The 21106-nt window shown below is 48.1% G+C and overlaps 1 protein-coding gene across 1 annotated transcript in view; it reads left to right on the forward strand.

Moving 5' to 3' along the window:
• The window catches only part of TGM4 (transglutaminase 4), a 192378-nt gene that overhangs the window by 142428 nt on the left and 28844 nt on the right, over positions 1-21106 (forward strand). Inside the window, exons 12-13 of the mRNA XM_086941753.1 lie at positions 1276-1442; positions 15724-15860. Coding sequence (XP_086797879.1) covers positions 1276-1442; positions 15724-15860 — 304 coding nt within the window. The remainder of the gene's footprint in view (positions 1-1275; positions 1443-15723; positions 15861-21106) is intronic.

Raw genomic sequence — 21106 nt, forward strand, 5'->3', positions numbered from 1 at the left:
TATGACTGGTATGCCCAAACGTGGGTCCAGAGCACACAGTGTCACTGGAGCCAAACTGCACCTCGGTGACTAGGCCAAAACTGGTCTGGGGTTGCTTTGGTTAATGTCTAGGTCGGACATGCCCTTATAGTTCAGGTAAGTGCATAGAGAGTGCATAGGTAATGCAGAGTGAATAGGGAGTGCATAGACAGTGCAAAGTGCAGAGAGAGTACATAGGGAGTGCAGAGTGTATAGAGAGTGCAAAGTGCATAGGAAGTGCAGAGTGCATAAGGAATGCAGAGAGTGCATAGGGAGTGCAGAGTGCATAAGAAGTGCAGAGTGCACAGTGCATAGGTAATGCAGAATGCATACAGAGCGCATAGGAAGTGCAGAGCGCATAGGAAGTGCAGAGTGCATAGGAAGTGCAGAGTGCATAGACAGTGCAGAGTGCATAGGGAGTGCACTCTGCACTCTTTAGGCACTCTGCACTCTCTATGCACTCCCTATGCACTCTGCACTCTCTATGCAAAGTGCTGCATAGGGAGTGCAGAGTGCATAGGGAGTGCATGATAAGTGCAGAGTGCATAGGGAGTGCAGAGTGCATAGAAAGTGCAGAGTGCATACAAAGTGCACAGTGCATACAGAGTGCTGCATAAAAAGTGCAGAGTGCATAGGGAGTGCATAGGAAGTGGCGCGTGCAGGGTACATAGAGAGTACAGAGTGCATACAGAGTGCTGCATAAAGAGTGCATATGAAATGCAGAGTGCATAAGAAATGCAGAGTGCATAAAGAGTGCTAGGGAGTGCTAGAGAGTGCCAAGTGACTGCAAAAAAAAAGGTAATGGCAATGTAAATGACAATGCCATTTACTTATCTGTTTTGGAAACAAAAACATAAATACAAATTTTGGCATATACAATGCCAATAACTCTAACTTTTCCAAAGGCGAAACCATTGCATTGTAAATGCTTGTTGTTACAGAGCCGTTTTTGCAGCAGATCTTCAAAAATCGGCCCTGTAACAAAATCGGCCGAAAACCGGCCCTGGCAAAGAGCTCGGTCGCACCCCCAGGGGGCCGGCCGAGCACTTTGCAGGGCCTGTTTTTGGTTCTCTGTCCGGCCCCGAGTGCCATCCATGCCACCCGAAAATGCCGGTGCAAAATGAGACCAGTATTGTAGCAATCCATGTCATCAGGCGTTAAGCACTTTCAGCCATATTTACTATGCATTGTTGTGTATGTACTATACGTCAATACCTCTTATTTATGTTTTCTTTCCTTGACCTTGTGCTTGCATAGGCTCCATGCCTGTTGAGATCCCTGCAGACGTGTACATGAATTCATTGGTTACAGTCGAGGATGAACTTCAAATCAAAGTCAATGTTATTTCTGAAGCTGTGGGAAGTGCAGAAACCTACAGTGTGCAAAAGATCATAGCCTTCGAGTATCCTCCTATCATCGTTGACGTAAGTGGTCACATTTCAAAAGTTGAATGTGTTATTGTATATTCATTTATAGTAGTAAATGGAAAGATGGGTTCACGTCCCACCGCGTGCCCTTGCTGAAGTTTGAACACTGTCATTGGATTTTATGTTCTGTGAAACTTTTTTTATTATTCCTTTAATGTATCCTTCAGGCAGGTCGCTCCCCACACCACTTAGATTGCACTACTTTTTTGTGCCGTGCCCTTCACCCCTGCTGCCGCAAGTTCTAGCCTCCTGGGGCTGCTCTTGTTACTCTGCTGATACTATTTTTTTTTTCAAGGGTTTTCTTGCTTATTTCCCCTTGTTGCACCGTCAATTTCACTCGTTTTGCTTATTCCCCCTGGTTGTACTGTCATGTTCACCCGTTTTTGGTTGTTTCCCCGTGTTGTACTGTTATTTTTCACTTGTTTTTTTGCTTATTTCCCCCTTGTTGTATTTTCACTCGTCTTTGCTTATTTCCCCCTTGTTGTACTGCTATTTCACTTGTTTTGCTTATCTTCCCTCTGCTGCACTGTAATCTCTCCCGCTCTCTGCTTCCCGCCACATTCCGTTCACCGCACTTCCAGATCCACACCGACCCCAATACCACCCTCAGAGGAACCCTCATCTACAGACCACCCGGCCCCAGCCGCAGTTCAGTGACTCCATTGCCGACTTCATCACACACGCACTTGCGTCCACAGACTACATACTCCTCAGAGACCTGAAGTTCCACCTCGAGAACACCATCGACCGCAACTCTACCACCCTGCTCGACAACCTCGCCAATCTCCAACTCAAATAGCTCATCATGAATCCCAGCCATTCCGCCGGACACACGCTGGACCCCATCTTCTCAGCAAGCAACCACGTCGCCTTCAGCCACACCACCGAACTCCACTTGACCGACCACCGCTGCGTCGACTTCACCTTCGAAAAGCCTACCACGCACCACCGCATACAACGGGCCCCACACTGCAGCTGAAGCAAAGTCACCGAAGATCAGCTAGTCACCAATCTTGCCCGAAACCCACCATACCGACACCTACTCCGCCACCCTCAACCTCAGGAAATGGATCGACGACTGCGCCAACACTCTCGCCCCGATCAAAAAACCCTCGAACAGACACACCAACAGAAAGGCCATCTGGTTCACTGCCGACCTCCAGGCATCCAAGCAGGCCTGCGGTAGGCTTGAGAAGAAGTGGCACCACGAACAGACACTGGACAGCAACACAGCCTACAAGAGTGCCATCCGCAGACACCACAAACTCATCTGAACCGCCAAAAACACCTCCTTCAAAGAGCGCATTGAAATAACGCACACAACAGCAAAGAGCTCTTCAACATTGTGAAGGATCTCGCCAACCCCAGCTCTAACTCCAATGACATCCCGCCATCTCAAGACCTCTGCGACTCCCTAGCTACCTTCTTCCACCGCAAGATCGCAGACATCCATGACAGCTTCAGCAACCAGGCCCCCTCGATGGACACAGACACCTCAGACTCACCGCCTCCCAGCCACATCGACCCCCTGCTCTCCTGGACCCACATCAACGATGAAGACACCATCAAAATCATGAACACCATCCACTCCAGTTCTCCATCTGACCACTGCCTGCACCACATCTTCAACAAAGCAAGCTCCACTATCGCACCCCATCGCAAGATCATCAACAGTTCCTTCGAGACTGCGACATTCCCGGAGAGCTGGAAGCACGCTGAGATCAACGCTCTTCTCAAGAAACCAAAAGCTGACCTCAAGAACTTCTGGCCCATCTCCCTCCTCCCGTTCCCGGCGAAAGTCATAGAGAAGATTGTCAACAGGCAACTGATCACCTTCTCGAAAAGAACAACATCCTGGACACCTCCCAATCTGGATTCCGCAGCAACCACTGCACCGAAACAGCGCTCATCGCCGCCACCAACAACATCAGGGCCATGATGGACAATGGAGAAACCGCGCCCCTCATCCTCCTGGACCTCTCGGCCGCCTTTGACACTGTCTGCCACCACACCCTCCGCACACGCGTCCACAACGCAGGGATCAGCGACAGGACTGGACCACTTCCTTCCTCACCGGCAGAACCCAGGGTGTCCGCCTCCCCCATTCTGCTCAGAAAACACCAAAATCACCTGCGGCGTACCCCAAGGATCGTCCCTCAACCCGACACTCTTCAACATCTACATGGCACCGCTCACCAACATCGCCAGATCACACGATCTCAACATCGTCTCATACGCCGATGACACCCACCTGATCCTCTCCCTCACCAAGGCCTCCGCCACAGCCAAATCCAACCTCCACGAATGAATGAAGGCCATCACCGAATGGATGACGAACAGCCGCCTGAAATTGAACTTGGACAAGACGGAGGTCCTCATCATCGTATCCACCCCCCTTCGCCTGGGACAACTCATGGTGGCTGGCCGCGTTGGGAGCTGCACGACTCCCACTAACCACGCATGCAACCTGGGAGTCATCCTGGACAATGACCCAGCAAGTGAACGCTGTCTCCTCCTCCTGCTTCAACACCCTCCGCATGCTCCGCAAGATCTACAGATGGATACCCACAGGTACCAGAAGGACAGTCGCCCAGGCCCTCTTCAGCAGCAGACTGGACTACGGCAACTCCCTCTACGCAGGAACCTCAGCCAAACTCCAGAAACGACTACAGTGCATACAGAACGCCGCTGCATGCCTCATCCTCGACATCCCCCGACACAGCCACATCACAGCCCACCTGAAAAACCTGCACTGGCTCCCCGTCAACAAGAGGATCACCTTCAAGCTCCTCACCCACTCTCACAAAGCTCTTCACAACACCGGACCTTCTACACCCCGAACTGCCAGTTTCGCTCCACTGACCTTGCCACCATCCCCCGCATCCGCCGAGCACCCGCCGGCAGCAGATCGTTCTCCCACCTTGCTGCTAAGGCCTGGAACACCCTCCCCATCCGCCTACGACAGACTCAGGACCTACTGGCCTTCAGGATACTCCTCAAGACCTGGCTGTTCGAGCAGTAGCAGCAACCCCGCCCCCCCAGCGCCTTGAGACCCTCACGGGTAAGTAGTGCGCTTTACAAATGTACTGATTGATTGATGTAATGATGTCCGTTATGGAAACTGGAGGGAGTTTAGACTTCGTTTTCATGTTTTTTTCCTTAGTTTGATTTTATCAGTGCTCTTTTTATATTTCCTTCTACGTGCAGGTTTTTCTTGCCCCCTTATGTTTCTTGATTTATTGATTTAGCCCATTATTTGAATTATTTCTCTTATTATCTCTTCAATTTCTCTCCGCTCCAAGGCAGTGCCCTCTGGACATTCCTTGACTGGCCTGCACACTGACCTTTTTCAGTATGAGCTTTGAGACTTCTTTACCTGCCTCGCCAGAAAATTGCTTTCCAAACCAAAATAAATTATGCATAATGTACATAGACAGAGGAGACATTCTTCCGTGGTTTAATCCATTGGTATGTTAAATCGCCCTTCACATTTAACTACGGCCCATCATAGCAAATAGCAAGCAGCAAGATATCAGCTCAATTCAGCCATTGGCTCTCTTTTTCTTTACTTTTAAATTGAATTTAACCATACAACTCCCATGGTTGGTACAGACCATATAGTAGGGAAACGTAAAGGCAGGGCAATACACTTCAGATTGAAAATTAAACATCCATGACAGTGTATACATAACCACATCCCCTAAAATGACAAAGCAAGCCAATCCCTTGGCATCTCATCCTTTCTATAAGCAATTCAAATCATAAAACGTGTGCATTAGGTCTCCGGTAAGGTTGTCGCATCGTAGGCAACTTCCTGTGGTGATCATTCGCATTCTAAACAACCGTGCCCTAGTGAGCTAAATGTGATGTAGCTGCTTAAATTGTATTAGGCGGAACCAGGAGGCGATCACCCCTTCCCTAGCAGCAGCCACCATCTCAATACACTCCTCGCCCTCCACTGGCCCCATGTCTTGCTCCTATGCCTCCCCCACCCCCACCATCGGGTCTGACAGATTGCGTAGCAACATTTTGTATATGGTGGACATTTTAGGAGTTTGGATATTGGTGAGCAAGATCTTTGCTTCTAAGGGCAAGTATTCGGGAATGTCCTCTATGGACTGCAGGTAGGGCACAAGTCAAAGCTGGAGATAACAGAAGAATGGGTGCGGTGCATGTGGTACTCGGCCTGTAGAAAGAACTTCAGCGACCCGTTCTGAAGCACCCATTGGGGAAATACCAATGGTTTCCCAAGCAGCGAAGCCATGAATGGCTATGACCTGCATCCGCTCATGCTGCCAATACACCTCTCGTGGTGGTGGGTAGCAAGTGCGGCCGGTACAGGTAACAGTAAAATAAAAGAAAATATAAAACCCTTTACCTTGTGCGCACAGCATCACCGGCTCGGCGATGCAGCGAGCAAATGGTAAGTGTTTTTTGTATTTTTTATTTTACTTTCCCCATCCCATCATCTTTCCACTGCCCCACACCCGCCCGCCCACCCACCGATGTTACCTGTGCCGGCTGTGCCGGGTGGGTAGGGAGGTTGGGGCATGACTTCCATAGAGCAGGTGGAGGAGATTGCCACGGCCCATGATCCACATCTCTGTTGCACATGCCGGATTGTCAAGCCCCTCAAACCATCAATCGTTTAATATAAGTAGATTCACAGCTGTATAATATAGCAGAATGTCAGGGGTAGCTATTCTACCCTCAAAGGTAGGCCTACAGCACTTCCCAAACAAGATCTGAGGGACTCCCCCCCCTCCGCAAAACAACATTCTAATCAGGGCATTAATCTTGACGAAAAAGGTACAGCTCACCCAAAACGGGTAGTTTTGGAGTTGATAGGAGAACCAGGGAAGGGAGACCATCTTAAAGATGGCTGAGTGAATCAGTAGGGACAACGGGAGAGAGAACCACCATTTCACCACTTTTGTGAGGCCATTCAGCTGAGTTTGTATGTTGGACTTGTATGCCCGGGGTCCTGTCGTCAGTTATAAAGATACCAAGATATTTGAATCCCAATTGGGGTAACCATAGTTCAGGAGCCCTTCATGGTCTATGGGCAGAGGGTGATGGAGTAGATAGAGGATTTGGCCTTGTTCAGGAGTAGGTCATAGTAGGACCAGAATAGCTGGTGTTTCTGGCAAGCCTGAGGACCGGTCTCCTTCGAGTCATCCAAAAACATCATAACGTCATCAGGGTACAGAGATATCCTATTTCTCTCCTCAGGAGACCACTGTCAGAGAACAGGGCATCATCGTGCACCTATGCCGCCAAAGACATCGATTGCCAAAGCAGAGGGGAGAGGGAGAAACCCTGACAAGTGCCCCTTTCTATAGGTAAACCAGTACGCAACAGCCCCTCCAAAATTTGCTCTAGATTGGTATAGAGCAAACACACAGACTTGATGAACTTTGGACCAAAGCCAAAGCACATCTGGAGGGTGAACAAGAAATCTCAGTCCTCCAAATCAAATGCTTTTTGAAAATCGACCATGAGCAGTGCTTGCCGACTAGGCAATTTACTGCTCAACTCTATGGCATTATGAACTCTGCGTATATTTTGCCAGGTAGCCCAACGAGGCATAAACCCGGATTGATCTTGATGAATGAGATGGGCAACAACTCCAGTGAGCCAATTAGTTAGCATATTGGCCCAGATTTTGACCTCAGAGTTCAGCAAAGAAATCCGTCTATAGTCCTTGCGTTTGTGCCGTCAAGACCCAACTTCGAGATTACCACTGTCTCTGCCGCTCTGAGGCCTTGAAACAGGATTTGTGTCCCATACCACACCTCTCATATTCCGGAGCATGAGGCTCTAGGATGTGGAAGTTTACATAAGAAATTACCTAATTTCCACTAATTTACTAGAGGGATCAGTACACCCCCTGTTGACTTGTTCTGGAAGAGTAAGAGGTATGGCCCATGTATCAAAGCTTGAGGTGGGGCCAGTCACAATATAATACAACAAATACTCCTCCAGGTGGCCATCAGCCCTCAATCCTATTACATGTAGACTACTAATACAATCAACTCGATTTTTATGTTAGACAATTGCTTTTATATAATGAATCTATTTTTAATGACAGGACTTCGCTCAGTGAGTCGCATTCAAAACACGTTAGAAAAAATGAAATTGTAACCAGAAAGCAGTTTAGAAGATATTTCAAATATTTATTGCCCACTACTAAGTTCTCCTGTCACTGCACTGTTAAATTGTGCATTGCAATAAATGAATTAGTTACGAAGTGAAAAACAAATAAATTATAACATTTAGTGCTAGGGATCGCCATGGGGAACCTGAAGTCTTTAGTAGGTGCACCATATGAAAAGAATCACTGGTTCCCATTAAGGTTGCATGATTCCAAATATATGTGAATGCTAAATATGGCTCTTACAAAAAAATCGAGCAGAATATTATTGTCCCTTCTGGTGGTGTGACACTGGATTGCTTGTTGATTGTAGTTTGATATCCCCTGCTCTTATGTATCTATCGGCGGATTGATCAACATTTCACACAAAGGATGTAGAAGGTGCACCCACGCTCTGTCGGATGATGTACTCTTCACACATAAACTAGGTATATATTATGTAAGAAAGTATACAGTAGTGTTGGCCCGTGACCGTCAGCAGATGGCATGAAGGAGCGAACCAAACCTGGTCCACTCACCCCATTAAAGTATCCCCCCAAAATCCACAGTGCATCGGGCTGTTCTCAAAGGAGACTGCCCAACTTCACTTGAATTTCAGAGGTAAGGGCTTGGGGGGCATAGTCGCATATCAGGAAAATTGGGCTCCCCGCAAGGTGCCTGTCACTGCCATGTAGCAGCCTAGATTATCGTGCCACACCCTAGACATTGCAGAGGGGTGTGCCTAAGGATTAAGGTGGCCACGCCCCATGGGGCACGGTTGGAATCAGAGTGGTAAACCTGTGTGTATCCCCGACTTGCCAGAAAGGGGCAATTGTTGCCCAAAAGGTAAGTCTCTTGGAGCATAAAGATGTCGCAGTTGGATTTATGGGCCACTTTTAGCACCGCCCTCGTTTGATCTTACCTAGCATGCCGTTTACATTTCATGAGAGGATTGTCAGTCTACCCAGGGAGATACGCTGCTGTGTCTCAGCTATGTGCTCGAGTCTGCCATTCATGGTTAAGTAGTGTTTGTAATCTCAATGCACGTCTCTTGTGTGTCTGCCATGTATCAACCTTTTGTAGTACCATCATTGGGGTGAACAAAATCAAATCCCTCATGCCTCCCCCCTCATGCCTCCTGCCTATACTTTGCGAACTAGAAGTACTTATTGTGGTATAACTAGGGACAGTTGCCAACTGAGCTAGCATGAGATGTGTATCCTCACCTACTGAGGAAATACCCTTCCCAAAAACCCAAAATTGGCAGGCCTCCTATCATAACTAACTCAAGCCCACTAAAGAAAAAGTGATGTGAGGAATAGTGTGTTAAATAGCGAGTGCATGGTCATATTGCACCCTTTCTGTATTATCCGTAGGCACTTGCCAACCTATACCCAAGTTGTATGTGAGGTCCAGTGAAGCCGGCAAGAGTTGCGTGGGTGCAGTCTTCGTAGGTGGTCTCTCAGCCTCAGTTAAAGTGTCCTTACAACCAGGGAATCTCACGGGACCGATGTCCCTGGCGGTGTGATTGTCGACGCAGAGCTATGTGCCATTTACTTGGAGGGCCCACATCCTCCACCCCTCTCACTCCTGTGAGAAGGGGCCTCCAATGTATAAAACAGGACTTTCCACCATCCAGTCCTATGTTGCCTCTGGTGTATCAAAGAAAAAGGTCTTATCTTGAAAAATGAAGTTCAGGCGTGCCAGGAAGAGGAGAATGTGTTTAATGTCCAGAGCTCTAAGTTGTTGCTTCACCTCTTGGAAGGATTACTGTTGTTGTTGAACCTTCAGGGTGTAATATGGAAAGTATCAAAGAAAAGGCGGGACCAGGAGCTGTATTTAAACAGGTCCTGCACACTAGCTCCAAATTAGGACTGTGTGTCAAAGAATGTGCAGTTCCTAGCAGGGAGTGCAGGGGAAAGGGAGGTCTTTCTTCTTGATGCCCTCACACACCCTGAGGGATGTCATACTTCGTTATTGGGCCATGCTCCTCGTTGGGCCAGCGCTGCAATGCCCGATAGGCTCCCGTAAACGGGGCTCTTTGGCGGAGATCTTTTGAAGAAGACGTAGGGTGCGTGTATGTGTGAGAGGGCTGGGTAGTGCACAAGTGGGTGGGTTTAAAATAAGTATGGAACAGTCCTATTCAAATATAATTTATTCGCTAAGGTAGTTCCAACTTAGTTAAAATGTGTTGAAGCCCTAAGTGGATGCAATGTTCCTAAAGGGGTATCATGGTGTGGTGGGTCAACAAGTTTTGTGCCCGTTCTGCCCCTAGCGGGTCAGGTGGCACTTCATCAGGACTAAAGATGAGTGGTGAACTACCAGAGGTCTAGTACCCTATATGTGGTATGATATTCAGACTTGGTAGAGTGATACCCTAGTAGACTTGTACTTCACCACACCCAGAAGACGTCCATGACCAGTACCTTTGCCCTAAGTCTGGCGTGTCTGTACATGTCGGACTTTGAGGGTAGGCACGCTCTCATGGACTCCAACACTTTCTTGGACCACATCCAATTGTGGCAACGCTACATAGACGATATCCTGGTGTTTTGGAAAGAAAGCAGTGACATCCCTGCTTTCCTCACTTGGATTAGCAGCCTTTAATCCATACCTTAAATTCACAGCCAACATTTCTGAAATAGCTTCCAACCGGTTTGGTTTTCTGATAATCAGAAAATCAAGGAAGGGTAATTCTATCACCTACAAAAAAACGACTGGCAGTCACTGTACACTACTCTACCAAAGCTTCCAACCTGAAAGCTCTTAGGGAAAACCTCCCCTACGGCAGTTTTTGCGCATACGCAGAAATTGTAGTAACGTGGAGGATTTCAAAAGGCAAGCCTCTGAATCGAGTAGTCAACTAGCACTTACACAATATCCAATTAACAAAATAAATAATGCCCAGAAAAGAGCCCGGAACACCAACAGACTTGCTCCACTTGAAACAAACACCAAACCCAAATAGGACCTGATCACATGTGTTACTATCTATACATCAGAATCCAACATGATAAAAAGGGTCATCAATAAACACTGGAAAATTCTCCAAGTAAGAGAACAGTCTTTGAGTAAGCCTAGGTTCACTTTTAAACGCACCTCCAACATCAAAAACCTTCTTATCAACACCAGACCCAGAAAGATTGCACCACCACCTCCTAATACACTATACATCAGGGATGGGTAGTCTTTAGGGGTAGTAAGTTGTGTTTAGGAATCAGGGATGGGTACTGTTCAGAGTGGGAACAGTTTATGGGATTCAGGAATGGCTAGTGTTTAGAGGCAATAAGGAGTTTTTAGGGTCAATGATGGGTAGTATTCAGGAACAGCAAGGGATTTTTAGGGGTCGATGGAAGGGTAGTTTTAAGTGGTAGAGGTTTTTAGGGTATGGAATAGTTAGTGTTCAGAGGGAGTAAAAGTTTTTAGGGTTCAGAAATTGGTGGTGTTTATTGTTTTTGGGCTGCAGAGATAAATTAGTTTAGGGGGAATAAGGAGTTTTTAGGGTTCATGGATAGGTAGTGATTAGAGATAAAGGTTTTTAATGGTTTAGGGAAAGGCAGAGTTTAGTGTTAGTAAGGCTTTTAGGACAATAGGTTGGGTAGTGTTTAAGGCTAGTAAGTAGGGTTTAGGGTTCAAGGATGGGCAGTGTTTAGAGGTATTAAGGAGTTTTTAGGAATCAGGGATAGGTAATGTTTGGGGGTAGTAAAGGATTTTTAGGGTTCAGGATGGGCAGTGTTTAGAGCGAGTAAGAGAATTTAGGCTCAGTATTATTTATTTATTTTAGCATTTGTAGAGCGCACGGCAACCCTACGGGCATCCTGGAGCTGAGACATAAGGAGAGAGCTGGTAAAAAGAAGGAAAAAGGACAGAAGGCAGCTAATATGAAAAATCATGTAACTAAATCAGGGATCAAACTTTGGGGAAGAGCCACGTCTTGATTCTCTTATGAAACAACATTAAATTCTGTGTGATCCTGATATCCAGGGGAAGGCGGTTCCAGAGGCGGGCAGCTCATAGAACTGGTAGTGTCCATCAGGTGTGGAGAAGGCTGACCTTTCCTTGGCTCCATCAGTCATGGGAATCTGCCAGTACCCTGCAGTGAGGTCAATGGTACTGAGATATTGGGCAGCTCCCAACCGGTCAATCAGTTCATCCGCCCGAGGGATCGGATGAGCATCCGTTTTGGTTACCGAATTTAGTCCTCGGTATTCCACACAGAATCGTAATTCTGGTGTGGCGCCAGGTGGAGCAGCTTTGGGCACCAAAACCATCGGGCTAGACCAAGGGCTACTTGAAGGTTCAATGACTCCTAGCTCCAGCATCTTAGCTACTTCACTTCGAATGCTGGCCTTCACCTTGTCAGGCAGCCGGTAAGACTTGGACTTCACAGGTGGGCTGTCTCCTGTGTCCACATCATGGGTACACAGGTGGGTCTTTCCCGGGACAAGGGAGAACAGAGGAGCGAATGACCACAACACCTGGCGACATTCCTCCTGCAGCTCAGGAGTCAGGGATGGCGAGAGTTTCACTCCCTCCACCGACCCATCCTTTTCTAGAGACGCAAAAAGGTCAGGGAGAGGCTCTGTGTCCTCTTCCTCTGATCCGTCAGTCACCATAACCAACATGACTTCAGTCCTCTAGTAGTGGGGCTTGAGGCGGTTGGCATGTAACACCCGATGTGGGTGCCGGGGGGTCTTCACGTCCACCAAGTAGGTAGCCTTGCCCATCTTCTCCAACACCTCATAGGGGCCTATCCAACGGTCCTGGAGGGCACTCAGCTTTCCAGGCTCCATCACCCACACCTTCTGACCAGGCTCCAGCTCCACCAGGTGAGCATTGTGGTCATACCATGCTTTCATCACAGACTGGCTGGCTTCCAAGTTGTCAGAAGCTTGCTTCCACAACTTAGCCATCTGGCTCCAGAAGGCCAGCATGTAACTCACCACGTCCCGGGGAACTTTCCGAGGAGACTTTTCCCAGGAGTCCCTCACCAGGCTGAGAGGTCCACGTACAGGGTGCCCGTACAAAAGCTCAAAGGGGCTAAAGCCCACTCCCTTTCGCGGTACTTCCCTGTAAGAAAAGAGCAAACAGGGTAGGAGGACGTCCCATTTCCTCCGCAGGCTTTCGGGTAGACTTCTGATCATACCCTTCATGGTTTTGTTGAACCTTTCCACAAGGCCATTGACCTGTGGGTGATAAGGAGTGGTAAACCGGTAGGTCACTCCACACTCCTTCCACATAGCCCGCATGTACGCTGACATGAAGTTGGTCCCCCTGTCAGACACAACTTCTTTGGGGAATCCCACTCGGGTAAAGATCCCCATCAGGGCCTGCGCCACTACGGGTGCAGTAATGGTTCTCAGAGGTATTGCCTCCGAATACCTTGTGGCATGATCCACCAGTACCAGGATAAACCTGTGACCGGATGATGTCGGTGGATCTAGGGGCCCAGCAATGTCGATGCCCACCCTTTCAAAGGGGGTGCCAACGACGGGAAGTGGTTCCAGGGGAGCCTTCAGCTTCATCCCTGTTTTCCCACTGACTTGGCATGACACACACGACCGACAGTATGTGTCGGACGCCACCCTCATTCGAGGCCAATAAAAGTGGGGGACAAGCCGTGCAAAGGTCTTGTCCTGCCAAGGGAATCTCGTGAGCCAACTCTAATAGGAAAGCTCGGTAACACTGTGGGACTACCAGGGCCCGTGACAGTCCATGCACTGGCGCCCTGGGCTCACTGTAGAGGAGACCATCCTCCCAGTAAACACGATAGTTCCCAGACTCGTTACCTGCTGCCTGGGCTTCAGCCTGTTGCCTCATACCCTTGAGGGTGGGACATTCCCTCTGTCCCTTTCTCAGTTCCTCCCTGGAAGGTCCCCCCTCCACTCGCCACTCAGCGGGGATAGGCAGATCCTCCAACGGAACCCTGTCCTCCTCCGCGGACTCCGGGTCCATATCCTCCAATGGCCTATCCGTCTCACGGGGTACGGACATCGAGGCAGGCTCCTCCTGTCCTCGAGATGCTCCCTCATCGGCAGCTGGGTGGGCCATTGTTCCAGGCTCCAACCCATGCGACTTCTCCTCCTGAGCAGCCGCCGACCTGGTACTCACACAGGCCCAATCAGGTGTACCCAGCATCTCAGAATGAGTCCGGTATTCCACCTCCTTCCAAGCATTGTGCTCCATATCATTGCCCAGCAGACAATCGACTGGCACGGCGGGGCTTACGCCAACTCGAAGTGAACCTGCAACCCCTCCCCACTCAAAGGGAACCTCAGCCACGGGATAGTGGCTCATTCTGCCGTCCGCCATCGCGGCTGGATGAAGTGCGCCTGGAATCACCTGCTCTGAGGACACCAGATGACTCCTGACTATAGTCATACTGGCTCCTGTATCTCTCAGAGCTTCCCCTCTATGGCTATTGATGGTGACCCATTGCCCATACTTGGTAGTATTTGGGGGCACCTGGATCTTTGGAACCATCGCCCGATCACCCAGGGACACTAAGGTGACACCCGCCCACTTCCTTCCCTTAACTAAGGGCATCTCCTCCCCGAGCGCTACACTAGCAACTCCCGGGGCCTTTCCTCCAGTGGGAGGGGGTGGTCTCTTTGGGCATTTCGCGTCTCCCTTATAATGTCCAAGACCACCGCACTCAAAGCAATGGACAACCCTTGGCTGCTGACTCTGGCCAGGATTAGGGTTCTTTTGCGGGCTAGCCTTAGAGTTGGAGAAGAAACTTTTCCCCTTAAAGTTATTTTGGGGGCCTTTGGAGAACTCCTGTTTCTTATTATCTCCCCCCTATTTCTTCTGGGGAGCGCCCTGTCCGGACTTCTGAGAATCTCCTCCCATCCCCTTCGTGGACACTCGGGTACTTACCCAAATGTCCGCCTCCTCAGCAAGCTTACGGGGGCAAGTAAGTTTGATGTCTACCAGGTGCTGCCTCAGCTCGGGAAGACATTTCTCGAGTAGATGTTCCTGGAGCACATCACTACCTTGGACCCACCCATCCAGGGCTTTCTTTGCATAATCCAGGAAGTCAACCCAATTCTGTGAGCTCAGTTTGTGGCTGCCCCTAAACCTCTGCCGGTATTTCTCTGGGGTCAACCCAAACTTCCTGATGAGCGCCACCTTCATGGCGGGGTAGTCTACCTGATCCTCCCGGTCTAAGGCCAATAGGGCATCCCTACCTGTGGGAGGCATGTAGCGATACAGTCCACCACCCCAATGCTTCTCATGGATCCCATGGGCTCTTAAGGAGACCTCATAGGCTGCCAGCCACTTAGCTATGTCATCTCCAGCGGTATAACTGGTGACCACGTCCTTGGGTAAGTGAGGCCTGAGCTCCCTGGCTCTTCCCCCCAGGTTTAATTTCTTTATCCTGGGCATCCTGGCAAGGCTGGCAGAGGATGAGCGAAGATTACGTATGGGTTCATACCATTGGAATCTGTCTTGAAGCAGTTTGGGTCCCTATCCATGAAGTGCTTTGTAATAGGTAGAGTTTACTGACCGTAAAGTTTTTTAGGGGTGAAGGGTTGGTAGCAGTTATGGGTCGTAAAGAGATTTTAGTGTTCAAGCATGGTGGAGTTTAGAAGTAGTACAGGGTTAATAGGGTTGGGGATAGGTAGTCTTTAGATGCAGTAAATGGTTTTTAGGGATCAAAGATGGGTAGTTTAAAACTACACTTTATTAAATTAACTAAAAGTATTTGTATACAATGTACAGTAAAAATGATAATAAAATCATTTGAATCCATCAAATCAATAAAGCAACACTATATGAAAAAAGAAATACAGTATCACTACTTGCCACCCATGTTATGTGTTTGTGATCAGTAAAATATTATGAATTCTGTGCGGTTCATATTACTTGAGAATGTGGCTGATTATAATATCTTCACCAAAAGCAAACATCCCTGCCTATAGGTAGGCAGGGCATCAACAGTGGCACCTTACTAAATGGTCCTAGGCAGAAGCAAAGCCACAGTGTTGAGAAGTTAGTCCTCTTTTCTGACTATGACCTTCAGTAGTAAGGCTATGGAAAACACAAGTGCTGTTCAACCCAAAACAAGACTTTTTTTTTCTCCCAAAAATCTTTTTTTAATGGTATGCATCATTGTTTGTAAAATTATTTCTTATTTTTCAGATGCCAGAGACCGCAAAGATTGGTCAAGACTTCACCTGCAGCTTTACCTTTATAAACTCTCTGAGCATTCCTTTGGAAAATTGCAAACTCCATGTAGAAGGCTTGGGTATTTTCAAATTGGAAACCTTTGACCAAGGGTAAGATGAAACCTGCACAATAAATCATTAAAATCAGTATGAAATATTAAATGAGCATCACGTTTTTGTGTTTCTGCACAAAATACGTAATGTTATACCATGTCATTTTAAGAAACATACATTTCCACTCCATGTGGACTTGACTTAACCTTTTGAGAATGTGCTGAAAAAGGATCAACATTGTGAGATGGATGCTAAATTTAAGAGAACATACTAGTCATGGAATGGACCAAAAACAACCCATATAATCTGGTACTTCCAGCACTTACTCTTGCAGCACTCCTTAAATGATATTGCGATCAAGTGTGAAATAGTACATCTTCTGTGATTATAAAAGCATTTGTAACCTTTTCTTCGCTATATCAGCAGTTACATTTTTTCCAATTCAATTATTATAGGTCAATCAGTAGTTCTACATACATTATAACCATGTTAAAGCCAGAAGCTGCAGCACAGAGTATAACTATAGTATTTAATTTACAATATTCATTGACCAACAACGATTTGGCAGGCAATTCTCCTCACACTTTGAGGAATAAGGAAAATTACTTAGAGAAATTAGAAGAAAGAAAAATAGAGGGTATGGTATAGAGGCAGAAATGGGCAGCTGGAATAGCAGTCCTGTAACAATAACTGGTTTACCTTCATTTGGACCACAGCTATCCCATCACATTTAAAATGCACCATAAAAGTTACAATTTAGGAGTAGAAGTCTGTGAGCTAGCTGCATGACACAGAAACCACATGTATAAAACAAAAAATGGTGGTAACTTTTCTTTTTTGGATTACATTCTTTATTGGTTTGATCCAGTAGCAAAATTTACAAATCAAAAAGCTGTACAGTATAATCAGTTATAGTGTAATATACTTACATTTGGTATCATACTGTTAATATACATTCACAAAACAAAGTATGTATTGTAATATAGCACAATATTTTCCAAAGGTGGCTAGTGTAGGACCTTGTGGTACCTTTTAATTTCCCCCTGCTTTCATTTGCTTACATTGGTTTGATTAAATAGAATCAAACCAATAGGTAAAAGATCCCTTATATATTTCACATTTTAAAATATTCTGCTGGCAGTTATTTCTAGCATAAAGTATAGGCAAAGATAGATCCAGCTATTGTATTAATCAGATAGTGCTTTTAAACCATTACGCCCAAAATTTGATTGCGGCCATTCACTATCTTGGTTATATATCTACAAAGCATACAAATAACTATAACCTTGATATCTTGCTTCCTATAACAATATAGTTTTTTTTAATTTTATTTAAAAGACCTTTATAGAAAGCTAAGCCATTGACATCACCAATTCTTGTACAGTTCACATCGCACTAGTACACACAACACAAGGAGCTTATGATCAATTATCAAGAAATACTGTACACAGCCAGAGTGCCGGCATCCCGGAGGCCCGGCGGCGTGGTGTCGTGACGCTATCCCAGTGCAAGCAAGAGAGATGCCCCTCCGTGTGCAGCAAGTAGAACAGTGTGTCAACTGGCCATCCCAGAACGCAATCGCGGCAGTAAGGTCTTATGTCGAAATGAAGTCAAAGGAAACTACCCCAACTACCATCCCAGCTCCCCCCCCCCCGAGTGTGATTGTGGAACTACTACCTTCATTTAATCGTGAGTAAACCATGGTGTGCCTGCCGTGTGTCCACGACATCCCCCCGTAAGTGTCTTGTCCCCCCCAGTGTCGAACCCCACACGCCTCCATATGTCATGTGCTGCAGTGTAACCCTCCCCCGCCACTCCGCCCACTCCACATTTCGCCTCCCGGGGAGAGAATTTCATGCGTACAAACCACTATTCCAGCACCTGGTCTTGGAGATCAACTACTTCGGAGGTGTCTGAGCCGCCGTCCTCCACCTTTTGCAGGTGTTCCTTGTAAAGGTCCCAGAAATTCTTTGGCCTACTCCTGGGCGGTAGCAATTCGCTGTATAGTTCTGTTTGAGTGCACCAATATTGTAGATCCCTTAGCCACCTTGTTTTGGCGGGGAGGGGCCCACGCATCCAACAGGCAGCAGCAGAGCCATATCAACCAGCCGGCGCAGGGAAGGGGCCAGCGGTTTAGAATAACCAAGGAGCGCAAGTGCCGGAGTACGCGGCAGCGACTCCCCCAGAATCTGGTCCAGCTCTGCAAACACCTCCCCCCAGAAAGCTTGTACACCGGGGCAGAGCCACGCCATATGAAAGAAATCAGCCACCAATGTCCGGCAGCGCTCACACTCCGCAGAGGGGCGAAGGCCATATCGATGTAACCGTTCGGGGGTGTAGTACACCCGCTGGAGGAATTTGAAATGCACCAGCCTGTCCCTACCGTTCAGGGAGATTTTGCGCGTGCTGGAACAGCAATAACGCCACATGACGTCATCTATAGGGGCTTGCAGATCGTCCTGCCAGGCTGCCCTAGCTTTAGAGGGTTGTAAGCGCTGATGCGTCACCCCCAACTTGTTGACTTGTGAAATTAATTTTGCGGGTGATTTGGATTTAATGATACGAGTCAGTTCAGGGATCTCCTCAGGCTCCTCCATGGAAGAGCCCAGAACCTCCCAGAACGCAGAGCGGAGCCTGTGAAATTGGAATTTCTGCAGCAATGAGGGGCCCGACTCCGTGGGAGTGAGCTGATCCCAGGTCTTCAGAGTACCGTCGGAGAACAAATCCTCCATTTTCACAATGCCAAGAGCACGTAAGGCCTCGACCACTCCCTTCTCGCCCAAGGGGTCCAGCCAGAGAGCCCATTCAACGGGCATCAATGGGGAGTACAGGAGATCACAGCCGCGTATTCGCACCAGGGCATGCCATGCGTGGTTGGTCGCCTTAAGAGAGTCCATCCTTCCAATTGAGCGATCCGCCGGGAGGCAGATCGTGGTAGGCAGGGGGTAGCGGGTCTGCAAACAGCCTCTCCAGAATGAGGTGCGGCGTGCGTGCGTCACCGTGTATCCAGGAGTGGAGATGAGAAGCCTGCGCAACACGATAGTAGCGCTCCAGATCCCCCAAACCCCCCATCTCACAGGGGAGAGTCAAAGTCGCCCACCGTATTCGTGGTTGCTTGCCGCCCCAGGCCAGTCGGATCATGACTTGCGCGAGCTGTCTAAAAAACGACTTTGACAGGACCACTGGTATGTTAAGGAAAAGGAACAGGAATCGGGGTAGCACTATCATTTTCATGAGAGCGATCCTGCCCAAGAGGGATAGTGGGAGTCTAATCCAAGTGTCGACATCGTCTACCAATTTGTTGAATGCTACGCCGTAGTTATCCCGAACCAGGACCTCGGGATCAGTGTGCAGGCGAATGCCCACGTACCGGACCGAGTCGGTAGTCCACTGCAGTGGGTACTCCATGTCAAAGGGCTGTGTGACCGGGGTGAGAGGGAAAGCGATGGATTTGTCCCAATTCACCCTCAGACCCGAGAGTGATCCAAAGCGGACCACCTCCCTGAGTACCGCGGACAGATTAGACTCCGGGTTCCGGACGTACAGCAAGGTGTCATCAGCGTACGTCGAGATCCCTATTTTGTAGGTGGGAAAACGTACACCCTCCAGACTGTGGTACTCCCGTATGGCACAAGCAAGGGGTTCTGCCACCAGGGCATAGAGTAACGGCGACAGAGAGCAGCCCTGTCGTGTCCCCCTGCCAATGTAGATCGGCTCCGACACTCTGTCTCCCAACCGCAGTCTGGCCGATGGTCGATGGTACAGTGCCCCGATTCTCTGCAGAAACGGTTCGCCCAAGCCCAGCTTCCGTAGTACTCTGATCATGAAAGGCCACTCAACCGAGTCAAACGCCTTTTCCATGTCTAGGAATATTGCCAGCGCGCGGTTCTCTTGCTTGACATGTTGCATCGTGCCCAACACTGTGCTTATATTGTAGGTTAAATTTCTACAGGGGACAAAACCAGACTGTTCCGGAGCGACCAGCTCCGGCACCAACAGAGCTAGTCGGTTGGCGAGGACCTTGGCATAAATCTTTGCGTCCACATTCAGCAGACTAAGTGGCCTATACGAACTGCAAAGATCCGGAGGTTTCCCCGGCTTTGGTATAGTGACCAGCAACGCCTCACGCATGGTTAGTGGCATCTCACCATCCTCGCAAATAGAGTCAAAGAGGGCTACCAGATGCGGGAGCAAAATATCTTTGAAGGCTTTATAAAAGCCAACCGTAAGTCCATCGGAACCCGGCGCACTCCCCGATTTCATACTAGCAAGGGCCTCCAGGATTTCGTCCTCATGGAAGGGGGCCATCAAAAACTCCCTATCCGAATTCTTGAGAAATGGCATGGCAATGTGGTCCAAGTAATCGTCCATCTCGCTGTCCACGCCCTGCGTCTTGGACTGGTAAAGTTCAGTATAGTAGCGTCAAAAGGTCCCTAGTATCTGTTCCTCCTCCACGACCGTATCACCCTCCGGGGTCCTCAGCTCTTCAATAACCAGAGGCCTCCGCGAGCTCCGAACCATGCGAGCCAACAGGGCGCCCGGCCTGTCTCCCTCACCATACACTCGGGCCGTGGCGTATTTGCCCATATAGAGAATTTCTCTATCCGCCAGAGTGTGATACTCCGAGATCAGCTGGGTGAGCGCCGGGCCATCGTCAGTGCTAGGAGCCGATAATTGTCGATTCTCTAGTTCCGCTATCTTAGTTTCTAAAGCTGTAAGGTCCCGCCTAATGGAATCCTATAACAATATAGTTTATTGGTCTCTCAGGGAATATAAACCAGTCTATGAAAGTGTTTAAAGATCTACTTTCATCTTAACTGTTAACTTATTTAAAACCTTTGCTGGTGGGGAATTCTAAAATCTGGATGTTTTTCTCCACAAGACTCCTTACAAAGGCTCTCGCGGAAACTACTGATGCACATAATCTGACACTATTAAGCACAATCCTATCACATTCAGAAGGTCACTGATTGGACCATATTCTAAGGATATAAGTATGGAGGGTGGTGAGATACACTGTTGCCTAAGCTCATATTTTTTGCTCACAATCTTGTAACAAAACAAAATGCTGCTAAAAGTACTGCCCATACATATACTTACCACCCAAAGATACTGATTGTTTCTTTTGAAATGGAAGCAGCTCTATTTGCAGCAAATGAGAATCTGAACAATTACCATAATTTGGTGGCGGGTCTCTGACAACTTCTTTCACAGAATGTCAGAATGTGACAAAATCCTACTACTAAAAATAAAGACACCAAGGAAATCCTACCACCTCAACCCAAACCAGCCCAAATCATGTT

This window comes from Lissotriton vulgaris, chromosome 10 (genome assembly GCF_964263255.1).
Source record: "Lissotriton vulgaris chromosome 10, aLisVul1.2, whole genome shotgun sequence".
Classification (NCBI taxonomy): domain Eukaryota; kingdom Metazoa; phylum Chordata; class Amphibia; order Caudata; family Salamandridae; genus Lissotriton; species Lissotriton vulgaris.